The 27,201-nt window shown below is 43.5% G+C and overlaps 1 protein-coding gene across 1 annotated transcript; it reads right to left on the reverse strand.

Moving 5' to 3' along the window:
* Positions 1–633: 633 nt before the first annotated feature.
* C6H4orf48 (chromosome 6 C4orf48 homolog) lies at positions 634–26,817 on the reverse strand. Its single transcript, XM_043972974.1, has 3 exons — positions 21,128–26,817; positions 11,118–11,206; positions 634–1,230 (listed from the first exon to the last, which is right to left on the reverse strand). The coding sequence occupies exons 1-3, from the start codon at positions 21,474–21,476 to the stop codon at positions 1,165–1,167; spliced, it is 504 nt and encodes a 167-aa protein (XP_043828909.1). The 5' UTR covers positions 21,477–26,817; the 3' UTR covers positions 634–1,164.
* Positions 26,818–27,201: the final 384 nt, after the last annotated feature.

Below are 27,201 nucleotides of genomic sequence, written 5' to 3' on the forward strand. Positions count from 1 at the left end.
GGAAGACTTGGGAGAAATAATAACACATACAGAGCAACTCATGATTCTTCAGTGCTTTTAGGTTTTTCAAAGCACTTTCCTTAGGACAGGGCTGTGAGGTAGGTAGTGCAAGTATTACTCTTCCCCGCTTTTCAGAGGATGAGTTCAGTTTGGGACACATTGAGCTTGAGATGGTAGAAAAGCCAAATGCATGTGCCCAGCAGGCCTAGCAAGAGCTCAGGGCAGAGAGCCGGGAGTCTCCTGCCTCTCTGTGGGGGTGACTCCAAAAGATGCTGTGGAAGCAGATGAGATGAGAGAGACAGAAAGATATCGAAGTAGGAGAGAGAAAAAGAAGAGAGAGGGGAGGGAAAGAAAAGAGAGGAAGAGAAAAAGAGTGAAGAGAGGGGAAAGAAAGAAAGAGGGAAGGAAAGGAGAGAGGAAGAAAGAGAAGAAAGTAAAAAGAGGGGAGAGAAAGGAGATGGGGTGAGCGAGAAGAAAGGGGGAGAGAGAAGAGGAGAAAAAGAAAGAGGGAGAGGAGTGAAGAAAGAGGAGAAAGAATAGAGAGAAGGGAGAACAAGGGGAGGGAAAGAATGTAGAGAAAAAGGAGGGAGAGAGAAGAAAGAGTGAGGAGGGGGAAATGGAAAACAGAAAAGAGGAGAGAGAGAAGAGAGAGGGAGAGAGAAGAAAGAGGAAAAAGAAAGAAAAGGAAGAGAGACAGAGATAGGGAAAGTAAGAAGAGAGGGGAAAAGAGGAGAGAGAAAGAAGAAAGAGGGGGCCAAAGACAGTTAAACCAGGGAGCAGGAAGATGAAAGGTCAAACATTTATTAAATTGAACTGAAGCACCCCTGGTGCTCACAGCTTTGGGGAGCTCTTCTTGTCAACAATACCTTAGCACCTTAGTATGGATGGGAGGCAGGGTCCAGGTGGGGAGTAAGGGGTCCTGAAAGGGAGGTGGGAGGGACCGAGGACAAACAGGCTTTGTGTCAGGAGCTCAGTGGGCCGACAGACACAAGTGTTCACAGTGTGGGGGCCAGAGCTGAGGTGATGCAGGCAGAAGCAGGGGAGATGCGCTCTGGTGGGGGTGGGGAACAACCCCTCTCCTTCTGGGGATGTTCAGATGCTAACATCTTGGGCCAAAGTTTCCTGCAGTTTTTTTTTAACTGCAGGGAAGAAATGGGAATTGGCCTAGGACACCGCCGGCCAGCATTCACACAGGGCTCTTCTTTCGGCCTGTAGGAGGAGGGTCTCTGTCTGCAAAAGAAGCAGAGAATTGAGCATTTTAATGCCTGTCTGGGAAACCAAAGAAAAAGGGAGTCACTTCAGACTCATTATAATAACGTGATTCATCCTTTACAAAGTCTCTCCTAATATATCTCAGCTGAACTTCATAACCAGCCTTCTCTCCCTCTCCCCTTGTCCCCCACCCCCACCAGACTGGAAGATCCCCGAGAGCAGGGACCATGGAATCACAGAATATTATAGCTCTTTGAGATCATCTGGCCCAATGCCTTCATTTTTCAGATCAGGAAGCCTGCACCCAAAGATAGGGGGTGACTTGCCCACAGTCATGCATCCAGGAACTGGAAAAGCCAGGATTGAAACTCAGGTCTTTTGACTCCAGAACCCATATACCCAGTGCAAGAACCCTTAAGATCTAGACCCCTGTAGAGTCTTCTTCAGGAAACATGTGAATAGCCAATTCATAAAAATTCAGTAAAAATGTATTCATGTCTAGGGTCCTGGGCTAGGTATTAAGAATACTAAGAGAGGGGCAGTTAGGTGGTACAGTGGATATAGAGCACTGGCCCTGAAGTCAGGAAGACCTGAGTTCAAATTCGGCCTCAGACACTTGACACTTATTAGCTGTGTGACCCTGGGCAAGTCACTTAACCCCAATTGCCTCACCCCTCCCCACCAAAAAAAGAATACTAAGAGGAGACAGCTAGGTGGCGCAATAGATAAAGCACCAGCCCTGGATTCAGGAGGACCTGAGTTCAAATCTGACCTCAGGCACTTGACACTTACTAGCTGTGTGACCCTGGGCAAGTCACTTAACCCTCATTGCCCTGCAATGAATGAATGAATGAACAAGTGAGTGAAAGAATACTAAGGCATAACAGTCCCTGCCCTCAAGGATCTTACATCTCAAAGTATATAACTAGGCACAAACAATACATTGCTCTCTTTTGCCCATGTATCTGTCTGTCTGTCTCCCTCTCTCTCACTATCTGTGTGTATATATATACACACACATATGTGTATATGCATATATAAATATATGCATGTGTGTATGAATACACGTACATATATGTATATATACACATACACAAACACATACACATATGCATATGAGAGAAAGAGAGTAAATGAGGAGAAGACACCAGCAACTAAAGGGAATGGAAAAGGTCACCTGCAGAAGATGAGAATCTGGAATTTGCAGGAAGTCAAGGACTCCACAAAATAGAAGAGAGGAGAGAGAGCATTCCAGCAGCAATGGGGAACAATTTGGAGGGGGATGGGGACTGTACTTGTGATTTCATTGGTCTAGGGAACTCTCTCCACAAATACCTGTCAGCATCTTTCTGCACCTTATTATTTTAGAGCAGAGCTGTCAAACATTCCCAGAACACTCCCAAATGGACCCAAAACAGATTAAATCTAACTGGGAAATATTTAACAAAAAAAGAAATAAAATACGGTATTACATTTTAACACTAAGTCAATATATGCCTGGATTATTGGCCCCCATTTCTATTTGAGTTTGCCCCCATTGGCCTGGAACACCAAGTGGTGAAGCAACAGAGAGAAATTATTATTTTTCTGTTATATTAATAACCAATTATTAATACCAGGATTCAGGGTTTTATCTCTTTTTTATTTCCTCATTCAAAGCCCAGCCCCTGTGGGTCAATCTCTGAAGAATACATTGGATAGGGCAGCTAGGTGGCGCACCAGCCCTGGAGTCAGGAGTACCTGAGTTCAAATCTGGCCTCAGACACTTAACACTTACTAGCTGTGTGACCCTGGGCAAGTCACTTAACCCCAATTGCCCAATTTTCACCTGTCAGGGCAACCCACATCTTTGGTTATCTTATGCCCTTAAAAATCAATTAGAGGGGCAGCTAGGTGGCGCAGTGGATAGAGAACTGGCCCTGGAGTCAGGAGTACCTGAGTTCAAATCCGGCCTCAGACACTTAACACTTACTAGCTGGGTGACCATGGGCAAGTCACTTAACTTAATTTGCTTCGATTCCTTATCTATCAAATGAGCTGGAGAAGGAAATGGCAAACCACTATCTTAGCCAAGAAAACTGCAAATGGGGTCATGAAGAGTCAGACATGACTGAACAACTTTGAATTCAGTATCTTTGTCAAGTGACAACTAAGATGATGCATTACTGGGGAAAATGGATCATATACACCTTGACATTCCTGCCATAAATGAAACCAGAAGACAAAAGGAATGGAAGAATCACTCATGGGTCCTCCTTGGAGGGGCAAAGAAGGGAAATGGAAGAGTTGACAATCAAGTATCCATAGCCAACAAGAAACATTTGCCATTTCATGGGAAACTCAAATGTCTCATGTTACAATGCTCGTGATAAGTATTTGCAAAAAGACCACCCTGAAGGTAATTGTAGTTTGCATGCCAAAATTTGGGGTAGAGGATAAGGGACAAAGGAATCTTATGAAGAACTGGATTCAAGAGGGCAGTTGGGTGGCGCAATGAATAGAGCACTGGCCCTGGAGTCAGGAGGACCTGAGTTCAAATCCAGCCTCAGACACTTGACACTTACTAGCTGTGTGACCCTGGGCAAGTCACTTAACCCCAATTGCCTCACACACAAAAAAGAAGAACTGGATGATACCCTTGAAATTAAATCAACATAGACTTGAATATACAGTAGCTTTGAAGGTAAGATGGACAAAGGGGAAGACAGTGAAAAATATATCGGAACCATGGCTCAGAAGTAAGAAAGAAGAGAGACTAAAGGCTTATAGAAGCCTCTTACTTATATAATATCAGGAATATGTCTTCAAGAAGAGAGTTGGAAGGTACTAGACATGATGAGTTGAGGAAACTGATCTCTTAAAAGACAGAAAATGGCTATCATTGTGGGAATCGTTTTAGCTGTCTACATTCAGTCAGACCCTCAACTTGTTAAAACAAAAATTAAAATCAATAAAAAATTAGAAGGAAGAATAAAAATGAGAGGATATGGCATCTAATAGAGACAATTCCAACCAGACATACTTCAACAAGTCATTTAAGTGCTGATATAAAAAGATGGGAAATGAATAAAAGAACACAGACTACCACCACATACTAGGGGATTTTAACCAATGCAAATCAATTGCCACAATGAAGAGACCAAAAGGCCCTGGAAACCACCTCAGTCAACAAATCTGCCAACTAATTAGATTTGATGGCCAAGGACAACACTGTTTATAACTCACTTGTAAAAAAGAATGGTCAAAGATTATGCACAGTATTGCTTCATAAAACACTCATGAGCAGTGGAAGCCTACAGAAAACTGAGCAGACCCAACTAAGCCAGATCATTTCAAGGGTATTTAAGAATTAATCTGGAAGGACAACAAACTGATGAAAAATGAAAAAGATCTATAAAGATTTCTATAATCGGGGGCAGCTAGGTGGCACAATGGATAAATCGCTGGCCCTGGATTCAAGAGGACCTGAGTTCAAATCCGGCCTCAGACACTTGACACTTACTAGCTGTGTGACGCGGGGCAAGTCACTTAACCCTCACAGCCCTGGGGGGGACAAAAAGATTTCTATCATAAGCTCTTTTTTCTTTCAGTGACAACAGAACTCCCAAATTTGGACTCTCACATCAGGGTTCTTGGTTGTGAAAGTGTGAAAGTGCAAAAGGTACTAAAGAAAACAAATATCATAAAAGCAGCTGAACTAAACCAAGTATAAATAAGAGATCCACACTAGAGAGAAGATAATTTAGAAGCTGTTATTGATCACTTTTTTTAAAAAGGAATTTATTTATTTTTACATGCATTTATAATCTGTCTCTCTTTGACAACAATAAAACAAACAAAAACCGGCTTCATCATAAACATGCATTTGTTCAGCCATTTCAGTCCTCTCCAACTCTTTGTGACCCCAATCAGAGTTTTCTTGGCAAAGATCCTGGAGGGGTTTGCCATTTCCTTCTCTGGCTCATTTTACAGATGAGGAAACTGGGGCAACCAGGGTTAAGTGACTTGCCCAGGGTCACACAACTAGTATCTGAGACCAGATTCCTGACTCCATCGGACCATCTAGCTGCCTAAACATGCATAATACAGCAAAAAAAATCCTATATTGGCTATGTCCAAAAATGTCTATCTCCCTCTGCGTTTTAACTTCATCACCTTTCTGGCAGAAAGTGAATGGCCTATTTTATCTTCAGTCCTCTGATCTTGTGGTTTATAATTGCATCGACCAGAGTCCTAAAGTCTTTGAAAGCTGTTTTCCTCTACAATGTTGTTGTCATTGTCCTCTTGGCTCTGCTCACTTTGTTTTTTATCCATCAACAGAGGTCTTTCCAATTTCCTCTGAAACTATCCATTTCATAATTTCTTACAGCACAATAATATGCCATTATATTCATATGCCACAATTTGTTTAGTCATTCCCCAATAAGAAGATACCCCCAAATCTCCAATTTTGGGTTAATATGAAAAGAAGCTGTTATAAATATTTCTGTATATGGAAATCCTTTTCCTCTTTCATTTGATCTTTTTAGGGTATAAGCCTAGTAGAAGGGTCAAAAGGTATACACAGTTTACTAGCTTTCTGAGCATAGTTCCAAATTCCTTTCCAAAATATCTGGATCAATTCACAACTCCCCCAACAGAAAATTAATGTACCTGCTTCCTAGTTTCCTCTAACATGTCATTTTCTTCTTTTGTCATCTTTTTCCAAAGTAGGACTTCAGAGTTGCTTTAATTTGCATTTCTCTCTTATTAGTGATCTAGAACACTTCTCTATGGTTGTTGACAGATTGATTTCTTCCTTTGAAAACTGCCTGCTCATATCCTTTGAACATTTATCTGTTGGGAAATGGCTCAGTCTCATCATTTTTTAATCAATTTCTTATATATTTAGGAAATAAAACCTTTATCAGAGAAGCTTGCAAATATTTTTTCCCATTTACTAGTTGCCTTTCTAACTTTAATTACATCAGATTTATTTGTGCAAAACCTTTTTAGTTTTACATAACCAGAATTTATCCAATGTATTCTGTATGATCGATCCTCTCCATCACTTATTTAGTTATAAACTCTCCCTTATCCAAAGATCAGAAAGTTTCTTTCTTCCTTGCTCCTCTAATCTGTTTATGATGTGGCCTTTTATTATCTAGGTCATGTATTCATTTGGAGCTTATTTTGGCTATTTACTAGCTATGTGACCCTGGACAAGTCACTTAACCCCCATTGCCCTGAAAAAAAAATTAATTAATTAAAAATTAAACAAAAATATATTATTACCATTGTATCACTTCTCAAGATAACTGAAAGAGGGGAGGCTATCTAATCCATAGGGGGAAAAATCACAGACATCATTACTATCCAAAAAACCCTCCACAACCAAGAAAAGATCAGTCCCTACTCATCCATGCCTACTTTCCTATCTCTACAAAATCATCTACACACATATTCTCAACTCGGTAAAGAGTTGAGAAGGAAATATGCAGGCTTTCCACAAACAATATCCTGCAGTATTCTGCCATATCTTTACAGCCACAAAACTTACTGAACGATGAGAGAATACCAGATCTCACTGCACTTATCGACGATAAACTATAATAATACATTTGATGCTGCAGAACAAAATTTGGCCAAAAAGGCTCCACTCGGATGTCAAAATCCAACTAGATTCCTTGACAGGTAAACCAACCAATAGGAATTACTTTGATGGCCCTCTGATTATAAATATCAAAGGAAGCATGACACAGGGAATTATACTCTCCAGAGGTATTTATTAGTGAGAAGGAAGATGTCTGCCAGAGTCTGTATTGAAGAGAGATCCCCAGTATACTTATGTTTATGGATAACATTGGGCTGATTTCATCAAATTCCAAAACACTGCAGAGCTTTCTAAATGAGATACATAATCTCTCAAGTGTCCTGCCTTATTAACCTAATGGATGAAGGGTGCCTATTGTCCTATTGGATAGATATTCTGTAGAACTAGCTCATCAGTAAATATATTGTGAATAGATACTGTGGATGGACAATGAACTAGTCCCAGAATTGAAGAAGAAGAAGAAGAAGAAGAAGAAGAAGAAGAAGAAGAAGAAGAAGAAGAAGAAGAAGAAGAAGAAGAAGAAGAAGAAGAAGAAGAAGAAGAAGAAGAAGAAGAAGAAGAAGAAGAAGAAGAAAACAGGAAGGAATGCACTTGGAAACCTAAGCAGTATTTTTTTTTAAGTGAGGCAATTGGGGTTAAGTGACTTGCCCAGGGTCACACAGCTAGTAAGTGTTAAGTGTCTGAGGCTGGATTTGAACTCAGGTACTCCTGACTCCAGGGCTGGTGGTCTATCCACTGCGCCACCTAGCTGCTCCCTAAGCAGTATTTTTAATGGCAACAAAAATTCTCCCTGACACAAAGGTCCACATTTCTAACATTGGAACTCTGTCACTGGTGGAGGTATGATGATGTATGATTACACCATGTAAGAATTAAAGTTGCAGCCCAACCAAAGGGCAATGAAGACACCCTGAGTGTGGGGGAACCTAACATACCACCAAGGAAAACGCTGTCCAAGAGCAGCATCATGAGCGACATTATCAGAGAAACACATAACAAGAAAAGGAGATGAACTGGTCACATAGTGAGGGCAATTAAAACCCAATGGGCAATCCATGTGGTCTGCTCATGCCCAGACAACATCATGAGCTCTAGATGAAGACCTGGCCCAACCTATTGGGTGGCTACCCTGTTACGGATTCATGGGAGCAAACAAAGCTGGACAGATTGTAATCTGCACCGTTAAAGGGAGTACCCCGTCAGTGAGTTCACAGATCTATCAAAGTATTGAAGAAATAAATCACATTTCTTTATTGCTTTCAGATTCATAAGGTGCCTTCCTCAAGACAACCCTAAGAAGTGGACAATATTATTCTTGTTTTATGAATGAGAAATCAGTCCCAGAGAATGGAAGTGATTTGCCCAAGGTCATACAGCTAATTAGTGACAGGGTCAGATTTTTAAAACCAGCCTCCACCACTCTAGGTATAGGGCTTTGCCTATCATACTGCCTGTCTATAATATGATGGCTTACATTTATGGGCCATTCTGTCATAGTAGATGGTCATCTGGCCTTGGAGCAAAGAAGAGCTCCGTTCAAATCCATCCTCTGAAACACGCTGGCTATGTGGCCACAAGCAAGTGCCATAGTCTCTTGGCCTCTCTTTGTTGTTATTATTGTTGTTCAGTCATTTTCAGTCATGAAATCCCATTTGGGGTTTTCTTGCCAAAGATACTGGAGTGGTTTGGCCATTTCCTTCTCCAGCTCATTTGACAGATGAGGAACTGAGACAAACAGGGCTACGTGACTTGCCCTGGGTCACACAGCTAGTGCTGGAGGCCAGATTTGAACTTGGGTCTTCCTGACTCCAGGCCCAGAACTCTATCCCCTGCACCGTCTTGGGGCTCTCAGCAACTCTCTAAGACTATGAGTAACAGAAATTGCCAAAATGCATTTGGTAGAGGGAATTTCTTCATTTGGGGGCTCCCTATACCAATAAAATCACAAACCCAGTCCTTAAACTATCCCTTCCTTTAAAATTAACCAGCATTTGGGGGGGGCGGGGCAATGAGGGTTAAATGACTTGCCCAGGGTCACACAGCTAGTACATGTCAAGTGTCTAAAGCTGGATTTGTACTCAGGTCCTCCTAAATCCAGGGCCAGTGCTTCATCCACTGCGCCACCTAGCTACCCCCAATTAACCAGCCTTTTACATGCAATCATAAAATCACCAGATCTAAGAGCCAAAAGACCTGGATTCAAATCCAAGCTCCAACACTAACTTGCTGTTTGACCTTAGGCAAGTCACTTAACTTGTGCTAAGACCCTCTTCTCATCTGTAAAATGGGACTAATTATACTTACCTCCCAGAGTTATTATGAGGAAAATGCAATGCTCTGTACACCATAAGGTGTCATGTGAGTTCTGCTGATGATTTTTCTTTCTCTCTCAACTCCTACAGTCCAATAGCCTAAGTCACTCTAGTAGCTCAGTAGAGGCAGCACAGCAAAACAGAAGGGGCCCAGAGAGATCTCTGGGAGCCAGGAGATCTGGTTTCTAATCCCATTTTTTACACCAATTCTTTGCAGCCCCTACTCCAACTCCTTACTAGAACCTTCTCTCTGAGATTACCACCCATTTATATTGGATATATCTTGAAAGGGCATAGTTGTGTGCATGGTGCTTCCCCCACCAGACTGTAAGCTTCTTATTTATTTTCCAGTTTTGTAAAGAGTTTTCAACATTTGTTTTCGGGGTTTTTTGTTTGTTTGTTTGGGGTTTTTTGTGGAGCAATGAGTGTTAAGTGACTTGCCCAGGGTCACACAGCTAATAAGTGTCAAGTGTCTGAGGCCAAATTTGAACTCAGGTCCTCCTGAATCCAGGGCCAGTGCTTTATCCGCTGTGCCACCTAGCCACCCCTCCAGACTGTAAGCTTCTTAAGGTCAGGGATCATGCTTTTGCCTCATATCCTCAGTGCTTATCACAGTGCTTGGCACATAACAGATGCTTAATAAATGTTTGTCGGGCTTCTTCCTCTGTAAGACGAGATGCTTGGATCCCATTTCTGGGGTCCTTTTTTAGCTCTGACTCTCTAAGATGCCCCCAGGCTCCAGTGTTACAACCTTCCTTTTATTTTTAGTGAATTCTTACATTGTTCCCCTTTGGTGTTGATCATATCTACTCTCTCCCTTAGAGAGACAGGAAGGTAGATAGTACAGAACGGAGTTACATTTGGAGTCAGGAAGACCTGGCTTTGAATACTCAGTTATGTCTCTAGCTGTGAAGCTCTGCACAAGTCCCAGGATCACACAGCTAGTAAGTGTCAAGTGTCTGAGGCTGAATTTGAACTCTGGTCCTCCTGAATCCAAGGCGGGTGCTTTGTCTACTCTGCCACTTAGCTGCCCCCCCTTCACTTCTCTAAGCCTCAGTTTTCTCATCTGTAAAATGAGCTTAATAGCACCTACCTCTCAGGGCTGTTGTGAGGATCAAATGAGATCACATACATAAAGCCCTTGCAAACCTTAAAACCCTGATACAAACACCAGCTATTAGTATTATTAACAACAAAAATAATAATGTTAATAAAAGGCAGTCTTGTCATAGGATCTTTTTTTTTTTTTTTAGTGAGGCAATTGGGGTTAAGTGACTTGCCCAGGGTCACACAGCTAGTAAGTGTTAAGTGTCTGAGGCCGGATTTGAACTCAGGTCCTCCTGACTCCAGGGCCCTGGCTGCCCCTTGTCATAGGATCTTAGATAGAGCTGGAAGGAACCTTAGAGATCATCTAGCCCAGGGCTTCTTCAACTTTTTCCATTCACCACCCCTTTTCACCCAATAAATTTTTACGGGGGCAGGGGGGTGCAGCTAGGTGGCATCGTGGATAAAGCACTGGCCCTGGATTCAGGAGGACCTGAGTTCAGGTTTGGCCTCAGACACTTGACACTTACTGGCTGTGTGACCCTGGGCAAGTCACTTTACCCTCATTGCCCTGCCTCCCCCCCAAAAATTTTACACAACCCCGGGTATATAGATATGTAAAATAGGTATACAGAACCTTTTGCTTTTGCTACATTTTTTGCGACCCCCACATTCAGATACTCAGACTCATATGGGGTTGAGACCTACAGTTTAAGAAGCTTTGATCTAGCCCAACTCTTTGTTTTATGGATGAGGAAACTGAGTCCCAAAGAGGTGAAGTGACTTGCCTAAGGTCACCTAGGTAGTGGCAGAGGCAGCATTTGAACCCAACTTCTCCCATCCTAAATCCAGTGCTCTCCCCACTGTACCTTTCAATCTCCTGGAGGGGAAGGTATAAAAGTGCTTTCAGTGCCCTCCCTCAAGGCAAGCCCTGATTTCATTCTGCAGATACTCACCCTTGTGTCCAGGTTGTAGGCAGTCTTCTTCAGGTCCTGCAGGGCTCGCTGCATGAACTCAAAAGCATGGCAATCTACACAAGGTCGGCCTGGAGGGAAGAGAGAACCTTCAGGTGTCAGAGCTAAGAAGAGCATCCCCGTGGGAAAGCGGCCCTAGGGATCGGCCAGTCCCAACAGCTCCATTGACAGGAGAGAGAAGGGATTTATTTCCCCAACATCCCTAACAAGGAGTTAGTTGGTGTCAGAGTTTGGAAGAAGACCCCAGGTGAGATTGAAAACATGATCCCAGAGCACACCCGCCACACCCTAGAGCAGTGGAATCATGGGAAGTAAGGAAGAAAACTTTGGTTTGGCTTGGAAATGAGAGACAACCAAAGGACCTCAGACATCACCTAGTTCAAACCGTACCTGAGCAAGGATGGAGCAGCATCCCTAATGAGGAGGAGCACAGGATTGCAGGTTTGCAGATAGAAGGGTTCTCCATTATCCAAGCATCACCTCAAGACCTCCAATAATGGGGAGCTCACTGCATACGATAGTCTCTTGTACTTCTGCTTAAGCTTGAACAGTTGGGAACTTTTCCCTTATAACAACCTAAAATCTCCCTCCCTGTAATTTACCCATGTTGTTCCTAGTTCTTCCCCCTGGGACCAAGCAGGATATCCAGTATGAAGTTTAGGATTTCAAGTCAGAGGACCTGGGTTCAAATCCTGACTCTTCTACTTACTTTCTCAATGACTTTGAACAAGTCACACTTCCCTTTTCCAATGGTTAGCACAGTGCTTGACACATAGTAGGCCCGTGATAAATGTTTATTGACTGACTGACTCACCTTTCTGGGACTCAATTTAATCATTTCTAAAATGAAAGGATTGGACTAAATGACCTTGGAAGTTCCTCTCAGCTCTGAATTTATGAAGTTGAAACTCTCTAAAATTGAGTCCTAGAGAAGTGAACCTAAGGTCACTCGGGTAGTAAGTATCAGAGGCAGAATTTGAACCCACATCTTCATATTCTAAAGCCAGCGTTCTTCCCACCACACCTTTTGGCCTCTCCAAGGGAAAGATATAAAAATGTTTTCCAAACCCTCATTCAATGTAGGCAACCATTTCATTCTTGATCCTAAGTCAAATTATTCTTTCCTCATAATAGCTCTTTCAGATATTAAGAAAAACCATCTCTTTCTGATGTCTAAACTAATGATTCCTTGAGACACATGCCAGTTTGTCAACATGGTTGTGTTGATCATCCAGGTTGAATTTTAATTTTTTTAAATAATATTTTATTTTTTCCCAATTCATGTTAAGGCAATTTCTAACATTCATTTTTTTTAAATTTTGAGTTCCAAATATTCTTCCTCCCTACTTCATCTCCCCCCTCCCTGAGATGGTAAGCAATTTTATATAGGTTATATATGTACAATCATGCAGAACATATTTCCATATTAATAATGTTGTGAAAGGACACACACACACACACACACACACACAGAAACTAAAAAACTGCAGGCTATATTCAGACTCCATCAGTTCTTTATCTAGATGATACCTTTGGAATTATTTTGGATCATTGTATTGCTGAGAATTGCTAAGTCATTCATACTTGATCATCATACAATGTTGCTGTTACTATGCACAATGTTCTCCTCATTCTGCTTACTTCACTTTGTATCAGTTCGTGTAAGTCTTTCTAGGTTTTTCTGAAGTCAGCTTGCTCATCATTTCTTATACCATAATAGTGTTCCATCACAATCATCCACCACAACTTGTTCAGCCATTTGCCAATTGATGGGCATCCCCACAATTTCCAATTCTTTGCCACCACAAAAATAGCTGCTATATATATTTTTGTACAAATAGGCTCTCCTGCCCCCTTTTTAAATCTCTTTGCAATACAGACTTAGTAGTAGTATCTCTGGGCCAAAGAGTATGAGCAATTTTATAGCCCTTTGTCAATATCCTTCTTAAAAGGTGCCCTGAGCCAACTTTATACTATCTAGACACCTCTTTTCTTTGACCTCTTTCTTATTTTTTTAAGTATTTGATAAGAATTGAGTCTATCAAGTATGTGTGCTTTAAGTGTGAGACATGTTTGAGGAAGTGTAGGCAAGAGAGTAGAAAACGAGAATAGCAAGCCGGTGGGGGGTGAGGGAGAGTAGACAATCTGCATTTGGAAAAGGAATTATAAATGTCAGAGCTGGAAGGGACCTTAGACTATAGAATGTCAGAGTTGGAAGGCAGCTGAGAAGAGAGATTAACATCTGGGAAGGGTCTCAGAGCATAGGATGTCAGGAGTTGTTGAGGACCTTAGAGCATAGGACATTGAATGCCAGAGATAGAAGGGACCTTAGAATAGAGAATGTCAGAGCTGGAGGGGCCTTGAGAATGCAGAATATTACAGATGGGTGCAATCTCATTTTAAAGATGGGAATACTGGGAGAGATGGTCGACAGTTTGGGAAACATCCAGTCTGGCTGGAAAATACAGTGTGGGAAGCTGAGTACATGAAATCAGAATAGAAAGCTCTCTTTGATCCAGACTGTTGACCTTAAACGCCAGACTGAATAGTCAGAACTTTATCCTGAGAGCACGATGAGCTTTTGTAAGGTTTTGAGGGACGGGACAGGGTCAGACCTATGCACTTGGAAGATTATCCTGGCAATCTGGGAAGGATGGATTGGTGAAGAGGGGCTAGAAAAGAGGGTTCTGAATCTGGAGTCTACAGATAGATTTTAAAACATCTGTGAAGTTGGATGAGGGGGAAAATAACATCTTCATTTCAACTAGTCTCTAACTGAAATTTAGCACTTCCTTCAATTATTTGAAAACAGGATTCCAAAAAGGAGTCTGTCTAAAGGCTTCACCAGACTGTCAAAGGAGTCCATGACACACACAAAAATAGGTTTAAAAGCCCTAGATCAGAGGCCAGGAGACTGGTTTGGAGACTATCATAATACTCCAGGCAAAAGGTGATGAGAGCCTGAGCTAGAGCAATAGCCCTCTGAGTAGAGACAGAAGCAATGGAATTGAGACTCATTAGATCTTAGACCCAGAGCTGAAAGGACCCTCTGAGGTCATCTAGTCCAACTCTCTCCTTCATGGAAGAGGAAATTGGAGCACCAAGGAAGGCAAGTGACTTGCCCAAGATCATACAGGCAACTACATATCTGAGTGGGATTTGAAGAGACTTTGGAGTCAGTGTGCAGTACCACACTGTCTGCATAGTACCCTCAGAAGGTCTTTTGTGAGTAGAATGAACAATACTTATCGATTGGCTGGCTGGAGGAATAAGATAGAGGGAAGGGCCAAGGAGAACTCCAACATCTATAGTCTTGTTGATTAAGAAGCCTGTGCTTTCAGCAGAATTAGGGAAGTTGGGAGAAGGGACAAATTGAGGTAGGGAAGGGGATTAGCTCCATTTTAGGCAGGGAGATTGAAATGCCAGCAAAGCATTCAAGTATGGATTCCAGCAAATAACTGTCGATGTGGGGCAGGGATTCAAGATTGAGATTGGGGCTAGATATGAATAGATTTGAGAGTCATCAGCATAGAGGTAGTAACTGAACCCATGGGAATGAATGATCTCAACAAGAGAGTGTAGAAAAAGAACAGAAGTGGGGCAATGATGAACTTTTGGAGGAGTATGTTTAGAGATCAGAAGATAATGAACTGGCAGGTGATGCTGAAGCAGACTGGGGGTGAACTAGAGAAACACAATATCATGGCAGCCATGGGAAAAAAGCATATCCAGCAGAAAGAAGAGGTCAATAGGACCCTCGCCAACATTACCACCTCAATTTACAGGGTTGCTACTGTGTACAGGGGCAGCTAGGTGGTACAGTGGATAGAGCATTAGGCTTGGAACCGGGAAGATTCATATTGATGAGTTCAAATCCAGCCTCAGACACTTATTAGCTGTGTGACCTTGAGCAAGTCATTTAAGTGTTTGCCTCAGTTTCTCATCTGTACAATGAGCTGGAGAAGGAAATGGCAAACCATGCCAGAAGAGTTGTACCTGACTAAAACAACTCAACAACAGCACTGTGTACAACAGCATGAGGTACCACCAAAGAAAGCCAGGTAAAGAAGCCGTGGCCCCTGCTCTTCAAGAGCTTGTTGTTATCTAACTCTTCATGATGCCATTTGGGGTTTTCTTGGCAAAGACACTGGAGTGGTTTGTCAAGTCCAGCACTCTATCCACTGTACCCACCTAGCTGCCCCTCTTTAAACAGAGCCCTCTGGGCAGTGGGCATTGCTATCATCCAACTGGTATCAGCCACCCCCTCATCTTGTAGTTGAGAAGACTGAGGCCCAAGTACAGGATGAGCCGCTTTGGAATCATTGTGTATGTTATAAAGGACTTTAAATAAAATTTCGAGTAGACTCATTTTTAGCTGTAAAGGATGTGAAGCTTGGTGTAGCTCATTTGCATATGAAAAAGGCCAAGAAAAGAGTTGAGCTGCCAACAGAGAGGATAAACTCACCCCAGGACATCACATGCCTCTGTACCTTTTCCTTGTCCACAGGAACAATGAGTTTAAAGAAGTGGGAAGCCCTGAACCCCAAAACTGTTTGATGATTCTTAAGTAAATAGCCATTGCATAGTTATGGCAAGACTGGTAATGAAATATGCTTCCTAGCTTTTGGTGGGCAGGTGATATACTACAGGTGCAAGATGAGACATACACTTTCAGACATGACCAATACAACACAGATTTGTTTTGCTTGAGTATGCTTACTTACTACATTGAGGACTTTTATTGGAGGAGGAAAAAATGGAAGTGGCGAGAGTGATGTAAAAAAAAAAAGAAAAGAAAAAAGCTTTGATTAAACATTTTAAGAGACACAGAAAAGAGCAGAAGGGAATTCTTCAAAAGGAAGAGATACAGATAATCAGGGACATATTGGTACTATCATGTGAAATTTTATATATACATATATATATATATACACCTTTTTTAAGTTGCATATAATTGATTCATAGTTTCATATGCAACATTCTGGTTTTCTGCCCTTCTTTGAATATGGAAATATTCATTTTTGTTGATGACTGTCAAGTTCATAATAATAATTATACATGTATTTTTAAAGAAATGTATTAGGGGCAGCTGGGTGTCGCAGTGGATAGAGCAATAGATTCAGGAGAACCTGAGTTCAAATCCGGCCTCAGACACTTAACACTTATTAGCTGTGTGACCCTGGGCAAGTCACTTAACCCCAATTGCCCCACACACACACACATACACACACACACAAAAGGAATGTATTGAACTGTGAATATTCACCATGAATTAGGGTTAGTTCTCTCACAAAAATGATCCAGCTACCAAAAGGTACCTAGAAAAAAGTTCTCAAAACCCTACAATGCCAAATTATTGATAAGGAGGCCTGTGCTATCAATATGCATTGCTTTGGTCACATGTGTTGCTTTGGCCACATGTATTCTCTAAGTGTGTGCCTCACTACCACTGTACTCTATGCATGGGCTAGTCTTCTAAACAAAGTTGGGTATTTTTGTGAGAGAGCACACCCTTAAATAAGGAATATTTTTGTAGTAATTATTCTTATGCCATTTCAGTAAATGCCTTTGCTTTGAGCTACTACATGTCTACTGGCTGACTATTAAAGGCAAACACAAAGGCAGGGGCTCATGAGAAGTGCAAATCAATGGAGTACCTTTAAACCTCAACAGGAGTTGCCATTTTGGGGGCATTTACCAAGTTGAGGGGTTACCCCACAAGGGATTCTACATAATCCTTAAATAAAGGCCTACAGAATTGGGTCTCATATATCCTTATCTGTAAAATGAGTGATTTGAACTAGATGAAGTTCAAAGGAAGTCATCTAGTCTAACCTCTTTTTGACCAAGAATCCTCTCTGCTCCCCAAATAGTGTTCATCCAGCCTTTGCCTGAAGACCTCTAGTGAGAAAGAACCCCCTGCCTCCAGAAGTGGGTCCATTCCACTTTCACACTAACTCATTTTCCCTTTTGTTTACTACTTCTTTGTAGATTCCACCTATTCCTTGTTCCTAGTCTTGTCCTCCAGAGCCAAGCAAAATAATTCTAATCCATCTTTTGAATGAGAGTCCCTAAAATATTTGCTATCATGTCCCTGCTAAGTGCTGTTGTTGTTGTTTGTCTTTTGTTCCCAGACAACCATGGCATCAAGAAGGTGATGTCATGACTTTTAGTGAATTGGATTTAAGTGAGGGAAGGCTGTGCACAGTCGCCAGCCTTACTCTGTCCTCCAGAGCCATCTGGGTCCAGTGGCAAGATATATGCCAGGACAACTGGAGATGGCCCCAGATGTAGTGGGAGACCTTGTTTTCTTCAGCTAAGGCCTTTCACAGATCACAGTTTGTCTGAGGCAACACCCATTCAATGATTAAGGCTAGGCAAGAAGAAATGAGGCATTGGGGGCAGCTAGGTGGCACAGTGGATAAAGCACTGGCCCTGGATTCAGGAGCACCTGAGTTCAAATCCACTTGTCACTTACTAGTTGTGTGATCCTGGGCAAGTCACTTAACCCTTATTGCCCTGCAAAAAAAGAAAGAAAGAAGAAATGAGGCAAAAAATAACCTCTTTTGATCATAAAAAAGGGAAAAGGACCCACATGTACAAAAATATTTATAGCTGCTCTTTTGTGGTGGCAAGGAATTGGAAATTGAGGGGATGCCCATCAATTGGGGAATGGCTGAACAAGTTGTGGTATATGAATGTAATGGAATTCTATTGTGCTGTAAGGAATGATAAGCAAATGGGTTTCAGAAAAACCTGGACTTACATGAATTGATGCTGAGTGAAATGAGCAGAACCAAGAGAACATTGTACACACAATGTTGTTGATACTGTGTACATGGTTCTTCTGGTTCTGCTGTAAAAACAAAAACAAAAACAAAAAAACAACGATGAGCAGGTGGATTTCAGAGAAACCTGGAAGGACTTACATGGACTAATGCTGAGTGAGATGAGCAGAACCAGAAGAACCTTGTACACAGTATCAACAACATTGTGTGTTGATCAACTGTGAAGGACTTGACTCTTCTCAGCAATACAATGGTCCAAGATAGTTCTTTTTTTATGATCTTTTGTTTTGTTTTGTTTTTATTTTTTAGTGAGGCAATTGGGGTTAAGTGACTTGCCCAGGGTCACACAGCTAATAAGTGTTAAATGCCTGGGGCCAGATTTGAACTCAGGTACTCCTGACTCCAGGGCCAGTACTCTATCCACTGCACCACCTAGCTGCCCCCTTTTTTGTTTTTTTTTGTTTTGTTTTTATTTTTTAGTGAGGCATTTTTAAAAAATTTACTTCTTTTTTTTTGTTTTTGTTTTTTTGTTGTTTTTTTTGGTGAAGCAATTGGGGTTAAGTGACTTGCCCAGGGTCACACAGCTAGTAAGTGTTAAGTGTCTGAGGCCGGATTTGAACTCAGGTACTCCTGAATCCAGGGCCAGTGCTTTTATCCACTGCACCATCTAGCTGCCCCCAAGATAGTTCTAAAGGACTCATGATGGAAAATGCTCTCCAAATCCAGAAAAAAAGAACTGTGGCATCTAGATGCAGATTGAACCATACTATTTATATATTTTTTTTGTTTTTCTTTTTTGAGGTTTTTCCCTTTTGCTCTAATCCTTCTTTCACAGCATGACTAATGCAGAAATATGTTTAATGTGATTGTACATATATAACCTATATCAGATTACTAGCTGTCTTGGGGAGGAGGGGGGGAGGGGAGGGAGAAAAATTTGAAACTAGAAATCTTATAAAAAACAAATGTTGAAAACTATCTCTACATGTAACTAGAAAGTAATAAAATACTTCTGTGATTAAAAAAAATAACCTCTTTCACCTAGTTTTAAAAAAATCAATCTGGGAGGGAAAGACCCTCAGAGTTTCTGCCCAAAACAGAAACATTTATTATTTACACCCTCTCTGAGCCATCAGAACCCAAACAATGACCTAAGTGTACCCTGATATTCAAGACCGTTGCAAATTTGAATCCAAATTGCCTTTTCCAATTTTTTTCCTGTTACTTCCTAGAACACATATGGGTCCATTAAAATATCAAGGTAAGTACTCCACAGCATGAAACTTTCATGCTAAGGAATGAAGTTCATTGTTTCAGCCAAACTGGTCTGGTCAACTCATGACTGTTCAAACCAAAAAAGATAAAAACCAAAGAACTATACACACAACATGCCTTCCATTTTCCCACCTTTCTTCTACCTCCACACCTTTGAAATGCATCCTCCTTCTCCACCAATACAAATCCTACCCACCTTCAAGCATGGTACTACTAGTAGCAAGAGCAAAGAATTGAGAGGTCAGTGGGCCCTAATTTGAACCCAAGGACCTACCGCTAACTATTGTTATAGGAAAAAAAAAAACACCACTGTATGGGGACATACAAAACTTGGGTTTGGATCCTGGTTCTGACCCCTGCTAGACTTGTGATCGACCTCTGGGCTGATCGTCTCACCCCACCAAATCTCATTTTTCCCAATTGTAAAAAGAAGAGAGTAATTTCTGCCCCACCTGCCTCACAAGGCTGGAATTTAAAAGCATATAAGGGAGCTATTATCAAATAAAGCTGGGACTGCAGGTTGAAGCCAGATGGTGGCGGCCCTTAAATACCATTAGGAGAAGTTTATGAAAGGGGAAAGGGCACTGACTGTTTTTGATCAGGTGAGTGGCTTGGCAAAAAGAGGGAATTGGTCTAGATTAGAGATTCGAGTGAACTGTTAAAAAAATAATTCGATAATTGTATTTCAATGTAATTGGCTTCTTTTGTTGTCTTATGTGTTTTTATTTTATGCATTTAAAACATCATGCTGGAGTCTACAAGGGGTGAAAGGTGAAGAAGCAATCCCTGAACTAAACCCTTACAGATCTGACATCATTCCATCAGACCTTGGGGGTCTGACCCAGGATAGGACCAAAGCCTCCACCTGCTGCGGTACAAAGGGGCAGCAGCCGAGTATCCGCAGTGAATCTCACTCCCTACCCACTCCAACCCATACCCATACCAAAATAAAATGATGCCCAACAACAGCCCCGCGGAAGGAGGTACGGGATATCCTGGTTCCTTCTTCCCTGCCCCACCTTCCCAACCCCCTAAGCAGTTTCCAGGGACTTTGTGGGCTGTTCCCGGGTGGGGGTCTTGAACAACACCCCCACTCCGCCCCCAATCCGATAGGGGGCGCCCCGAGCCTAGGGAGAGAGGTTGTGGATGAGCTGTGTGGACTGGGCACGGCGCACAAGGGAGGGACGCTGGATACGTGGATGGAGCGGTTCGTGCGCCGCGGGGCGGGGCGCCACGGAGCCGCAAGGCGTGGGAAGGGAGGGTGGTGATGGGCCGGGTCGTGGGGAGGGAGGCTTCTGGCGCGACTAGGCGAACGGAAAGGGCACGTCGCGCGGGCCGAGGCCAAGGAGCCCGGCCCACGCAAGGTGGGGCGGGAAGCCCTTGCAATCGGGGCCAAGGACAGGTAGGCGCCGGGCTGCGCAGGGCGCAGTGGGCGCGGGGAGGGAGACGCTGACCCGGAGCTGGCCGGGCTGTGCTGGGTTCACGGAAGAAGAAAAGGAGGGGGTGGGGGTGCCTTATACGCGGGGAGGGTAGCTCCGAGCTGGGCTGGGCGCACCTGTCCTGAAGAAGGAGGCTTGGGGAGGCGCTGGCTCATGGACAGGCCGCGGCGATGAATGTGCCGAGCCACACCGGGCTGGGCGCAACGGGGAGGGGGGCGCGGGGCTGGGCTGGACACGCCGGCCCCAGGGAGGTAGGCGCCTAGCTAGACAGGGCTGGGCGCACAATAGAGAGGGGCAAAGATGGACCCACTGGCTTCGGGCGGCAGGCACCAGCCTGGGTACACAGTGGATAGGAAGCTCCCGCTGGGCAGAAATGGGCCCACTGGACCGGGGCTGGAAGCGCGGAGCAGGGCGCACAGGGGAGGTGAAGAGGGCACCGGGCAGAGATGAGTCCATTGGCCAAGGGAGGGAGGGGCAGCAGAACACCTACTTTCAGCTGGGATGACACTTCCTGAAGAGGGCTCGGCCGTCAGAAGCCCTGGTGCGACGAGCAGCAGCAGCAGGAGCGGGAGCAGCATCGAGCCCCGGGCCCCGGCGGCAGGCCGAGCGGCCATAGCGAGTGTCCGGCCCGCAGGTTGTGCGCTTGGCTGCGCGCGGCCCAGCAACCCCAGGAAAGGATCGGAGAGAGATGGATGGGGGTGCGACTGTGCCGCGGCCGCCTTTCCTGCAGATGTGTCTAAGCTCCGTGCCCGACAATGCCCACGCAGCCTCGCCCTTCCAGCACCTTTGTTTGGGGACCCCCAGCTCGGGGCGGAATCCCTCCAGCCGGCACAGAGCATGCGTCCCCGGGTCTCTCCCCCCCCCCCCCGTTAGGGTCATTGCCAAGGAGATTCACTATAGCAACATCCCAACTGGGGAGGGGGGAGCCTCTGTGAAGAAAGGAGATTTAAAGGGACTGTAGCTCAGAACGTCATAAGCGGAGGCCTTTGAGCTTTGAACCGAGAATGTTCTGTGAGCATCATCTAGCACCAGCTTATCATCTTACAGATGAGAAAACCAAGGGCTAGAGAGCAAAGGGGATGCCAATTCAAGGCCGCAACAACCTATTACCTTCCCCCCACCCCACCCCAGCTTCCTAGATTGAAGGCTGTAGGAGGCTAGTGCCTTATCACCGGAAGGTTTAAAATAATTTAGCAAGGAAGAAAGGAGACAGGCTGTAAGAACAGTGCTCCTAGCTAGGAACCAGGGCTGCTAAGGAAGCCTGACAGGTCCTCCGGATATCAAGACCCAGAAAGAGGAAGTGATGGGCCCAAAGCTAGATCCTTCACCTGGAGTGTAGAAATGGGAGATGGGGTAGAGGCCACCTAGCCTAGCACAGTGCCTTTCTGTTAAAGATGTAACAGACATTCTGAAGGGGAAAGTCGTTCAAGGTCTTAGAGCAAGTCTAGTGGGAAGTAGGACTCCTGCTGCTGCTCAATGCAGGGCTGATTTGTAAGAATAAGGAGGCCTAGGCTTTTTTTTCACTAGGACTGAAGGGGGGAGGTGTCCATGGGTCCCATTGAGGAACTGCAGGGTCATACAATGCCAGAAATAGAAAACACTTTAGAAAAGAGAATTTTGGCATTTGAAAGGTTCTTGGAACTTAGAATGTCAGAGCTGGGGCAGCTAGGTGGTACAGTGGGTAGAGCACCGGCCCTGGAGTCAGGAGGACCTGAGTTCAAATTCGGCCTCAGACACTTAACACTAGCTGTGTGACCCTGGGCAAGTCACTTAACCCCAATTGCCTCCCCCCCCCCAAAAAAAGCATGTCAAAGCTGAGTGATCCCCTTATAATTTTTCAGATGAGGAAACCAAACCCAGAGGGATGTGACTTGTTCAGCATCTCACAGAAGCTAATAGAATGGGGGAGTCATAAATAAAACCCAGGACTCCACTCCCCATTAAATGGTGGCCAGTTATGAGGAATTTGGGAGGAGGTCAATGGTATCGTGTTCCCCTGGAAAGAAGCCTGGCCTTGGAGTCAGGAGAGCTGGGCCCCCTTCCCTAACAGATTGTGCTGACCTTTGGGCAATTGGCCTTCCTTCTTGGGGCCTCAGTTTCTGTCACCTGTAAAATCAGAGTTAGGCGAGATGATTTCTTAGGTGGCTTAAAGAGCTAGGATTCAGTGTTACGCATCTGGCTTTGACCCCAGATCTGGCAAGAGAGGATCTGCCCTATGTCTCACTATCTATCTATGCCTTAATGCCCATTTCAGGGGACAGAAAGAGCAATTCATAATTATAGGGTTGGAGAGTTGGGCATGATTGGCAAAGGTTGATGGTGGGAAAAGCCCTGGAGAGTTCTTGGGGTTAAGTCCCAGCTCTGCTACTTCCCACCTGGGGAAAAATGACTTCTTTAGATCTCGGTTTCCCCATCAATAAAATGAAGGGGTTGGAATGAATGACCTTTAAGATCCCTTTCCAGGTCTCAAGCTATGATCTTATGCTTAAAGGAACAGCAGTAACTCTAGGAATGGGAGCTTCATTCATTCAACACTTGGAACAATTTAGTCTGGGTTTGTACTAAAATTTCATTTTGTATCACAGGGGAGGAGGGAAGCATCTGTGAGCCACTTAGACTTTTTCAAATATAGACATTTCAGAGACACCCATTTGTGTGCAGTCCAATTCCCGGTGGTCCTTGTAGACTCATGAAGGCAGCTCACGTTAGGGACTAAACTAGGCATTTCTTAGCTGAGTTTGAGATACTAGATATCGGAGTAACAGAACTTCCTGAAAAGGGGGCCTTTCATTGTTTCAGAAAACACTTAGGGGCGGCTAGGTGACGCAGTGGATAAAGCACCGGCCCTGGATTCAGGAGTACCTGAGTTCAAATCCGGCCTCAGACACTTGACACTTACTAGCTGTGTGACCCTGGGCAAGTCACTTAACCCCCATTGCCCCGCAAAAAAGAAAAAAGAAAACACTTAACAAGTGCCTACTCTGTGCAGTCACGTGCATAATAAGGGGGGGATAGAAATTTAACAAACATTGAGCAGGCCTCTGTTTGCCAAGCATTATGGGAGAAGCAAAATGTAGCTAATAATAGCCAGCCTTTCTAGAGTGTTAAGGTTTGCAGAGTGCTTTATATGTATTAACTCATTTGATCCTTAGAACAACCCTGTAAGGTAGGTACTGCTCTCAACCCCCTCTGAGGTAGATTTTAACTCTGGTCTAAAGGACTCCAAGTCCTGAAGCACTTACCTGCCTTTATGAGGCATCTGTGTTCTTGTGGAACTCATGGAAAACCCTAACCCTGCCACTTTTACTAGCTGTATGACCTTGGGTAGGTAACTTGGACTCCCTGGGCCTCTGAGTTTTCATCTCTAAAATGAGGGTGTTGGATTCTGATTAGAAACCCTTCCATTTCTGTCCATGAGCCTGCCAGCAGAGCTAAGATATCTTGATAACTAACTAGGACACAGTAATACAAAAGTGTATTAGAGGGGCGGCTAGGTGGTGCAGTGGATAAAGCACCGGCCCTGAAGTCAGGAGTACCTGAGTTCAAATCCAGCCTCAGACACTTAACACTTACTAGCTGTGTGACCCTGGGCAAGTCACTTAACCCCAATTGCCTCACTAAAAAAAAAAAAGTGCATTAGAGAGGGGGTAAAATACCAGGTTGTGGGGGAGGGGAGAAACAGAAGAGGTAAGTGTCTAGGAGAGGCTTCCTGGGGGAAAATGATCACTAACATTTATATAGCACTAGAAGGATTGTAAGATGCTTTACATCTATTTTCTTATTTGACTCATAACCCATGAAGTAGGTGTTGTTATCCTCATTTTCCAAATGAGGAAACTGAGGCAGATGGGTGTGACTTGCCTGGGGTCAATAAACGGCTGAGGTAGGATTCAAACCTTGGTCTTCCCTACTCCAGGTCTACTACTCTATCCATTTTGCCAAGTGGGGCTTTGCTGGTAGTACTAGAATTGGAGAGCAGCTAGGTGGCACAGTGGATAAAGCACCAGCCCTAGATTTAGGAGGACCTGAGTTCAAATTCAGCCTCAAACATTTTACACTTACTAGCTATGTGACCCTGGGCAAGTCACTTAACCCTCATTGCCCCCCCCCAAAAAAAGAGATGTGTAGAGATTCAAAGGGAGCCTTCCATGTTTAAGGAATATCATGAGCAGCAGAATCATAAAGGCAAGAAAGTGTGTGGGAAATATGGGGGATGGTAAGTAGTCCAGTTCCATGGGGGATAATATGAGATAGAAAAGGTCAGGTACTGAAGTAAGCATGCTGGTGTTGGGAGGCAAGAGAGCTGGGTGGGAGCCCCAGCTGAAATTCTACTGTGACCTTGGAGAAATCACTTTACCTCTCTGAACTTTAACTTTCTCATCTGTAAAATGGATATCATAATGCTTACCCTATCTATCCAATAGGATTATTGTAAGAAAAGTGCTGTGTAAGTCTTAAACATTTCAAATCCCACTGCCCAAACCACATGTGGGTCAACTGGCCAAGCTTGGTGTCATCCTAATGGGGATGACCAAGGATGAGATTTTGCTGGTAGTTTAATAAAGAATGCTATTTTTGTAGCTAAAGCACAATTATTTACCTAATCTCTAATTACTAAAAAAAAATTAAGTTACACAATTTAGAGGAAAATGTGAAGAAATAGAAATACCTAGGTACAGTATGGTACCTACCCTTCAAATAACTCCTTTTCCTTGAAACTGTAGGACAGCTCTGATTGACTTCTACACACTTACCAGACACCATGATACAATGGAAGTGGTGTTAGACCTGGGTTCAAATCCTTACCTGTAATTTGCCAGTTGTGTGATCATTTATAGGTTACTTAATCTTTCTAAATGTCAGTTTTCCTAGTCTCTAATTTGCAAATAATTTTTAAGATGGCCGTGAAGATCAAATGAGATAACAGATGTAAAGCATTTTGCAGGCCTCAAAAGTACCATAGAAATATCAGCTATTATTAAAGTACTGTATAAATGAGTTGTTAATTAAGGTAGGAATTCTAGCTCTGCCACTTCCTAGCATCCTGACTCTGGACAAAGTGACCTCCCTTCTCTTTAATCAAATGGGATTACATGTGCAAAGCTCTTTACAAACCTTAAAGTGGTTATATAAATGCTCTTGGTTATTATTATGTTTGCCTCAGTTTCCTCTTCTGCCAAATGGGGATGATAATCACCCTAGCAAGCTCAAAGGGCTATGGAAATATAATTTGTCATTAAGGTAGCTTTCCTTTGTGAAGATAATTTAGAGAGGAGTAATCAATTCCACACATGGTGTAGGACCTTGCTCACAGTAGGCATTCAGTAAATGTTGATTGAATTGAATTAACTCTTCCCCCATACTCTCACCGGGGAAGTCACTTCAGGCCTCTATCTCTTCTCAAAGGCACCATCACAAATTTCTTAATGGGTATCTTTGTTTCCAATCTCAGCCCTCTGTGAGCCATCCCATGCTCATATGCCTCTGCCTGGGTCCTACCACAGCATTCTCCTGCTCAGAAACTTTTAATGATTTCCTTTTGCTTCTAGGATAAAACTATAGACTCCTCTGCCTGTCACAGAAGCCCCTCTTCAAGCAGGCTTCACCCAACTTTTTCAGCCATATTTCATGTGCCTCCCCTGCACATACTACTTTTCAATCAGGAAACCTTAGCCCTGGAAGTGTTTTCTCCTTCCTTTGCCCCTTGTATCATACTTGTACACGTATTGTACTCCAGTGTTAGATTGTAAACCCCCTGAGGGCAGGTTTGGGGTTTTGTTTTTTATCTTTATATGCCCAGTACAGAGCACAGAATATAGTAGCTGCTTAATATGTTGAATTGAATTGAATGTGGGTTGTCTTTGGCTACCATTAAATGTAAAAAAAAGTGGGAGACAATATTTTTAAAACTATCAACCATTTGAATCTTAGTGTAAGTAAGTTTATAAGCATTTCTAAATCTGAGCCTTGGGAAAGTTAGGTGGAAATAGCTAAAGCACCAGCCCTGGAGTCAGGAGGATCTGAGTTCAAATATGACCCCAGGCACTTAGTAACTTCGTGACCCTGGGAAAGTCACTTAACCCCATTGCCTCCAAAAACAAAAAAACAAAAAACAAAAATCTCCCCCAAACAAAACAAATCTGAGCCCTCTCCGAGAGAAATTTCACAAATGGAAGGGGGGTTAGACCTGAGCCTCTAGTGGGCACGTGGGGGAAGGATGCATATGCCCCTGGAGAGTCTCTATGTACGTTCCTGTGCCCAGACCTCATCACACCCTCCCTCTTCCTCCTCTCTCTCCCTCCCTCCCCCTCCTCTCTCCCTCTCTTCCCCTCCCCCTCCCTCTCTCCCGCTCCTCCCTCCCTCTCACTCTCTCTCACACACATTCGCACAAATTGGCTGCTTTCAGGAGTGAGGAACTTCCCATCACTCAAGCTAACAGAATGATCCCTTACTGAAGATGTAGAGACACACACACAGCTCATGAGAAATCATCCCTAATTAGTCTAAATAATGGCTGCGGGAAGGTTAATGCCCAAAGGTGAGAGACAGTCAGAACTTAGCCTA

This window comes from Dromiciops gliroides, chromosome 6, assembly GCF_019393635.1.
Source record: "Dromiciops gliroides isolate mDroGli1 chromosome 6, mDroGli1.pri, whole genome shotgun sequence".
Taxonomy (NCBI): Eukaryota; Metazoa; Chordata; class Mammalia; order Microbiotheria; family Microbiotheriidae; genus Dromiciops; species Dromiciops gliroides.

Excerpts from the sequence above, each read along its gene's own strand:
- C6H4orf48 (XM_043972974.1), bottom strand. The coding sequence starts at position 21,476 with ATGCTCTGTGCCGGCTGGAGGGATTCCGCCCCGAGCTGGGGGTCCCCA. Across the intron at positions 11,207-21,127 it reads AAGTGTCATCCCAGCTGAAA|GCCGACCTTGTGTAGATTGC; the intron begins GTAGGTGTTCTG and ends TCTTCCCTCCAG. Across the intron at positions 1,231-11,117 it reads CCTACAACCTGGACACAAGG|ACAGAGACCCTCCTCCTACA; the intron begins GTGAGTATCTGC and ends CTTCTTTTGCAG.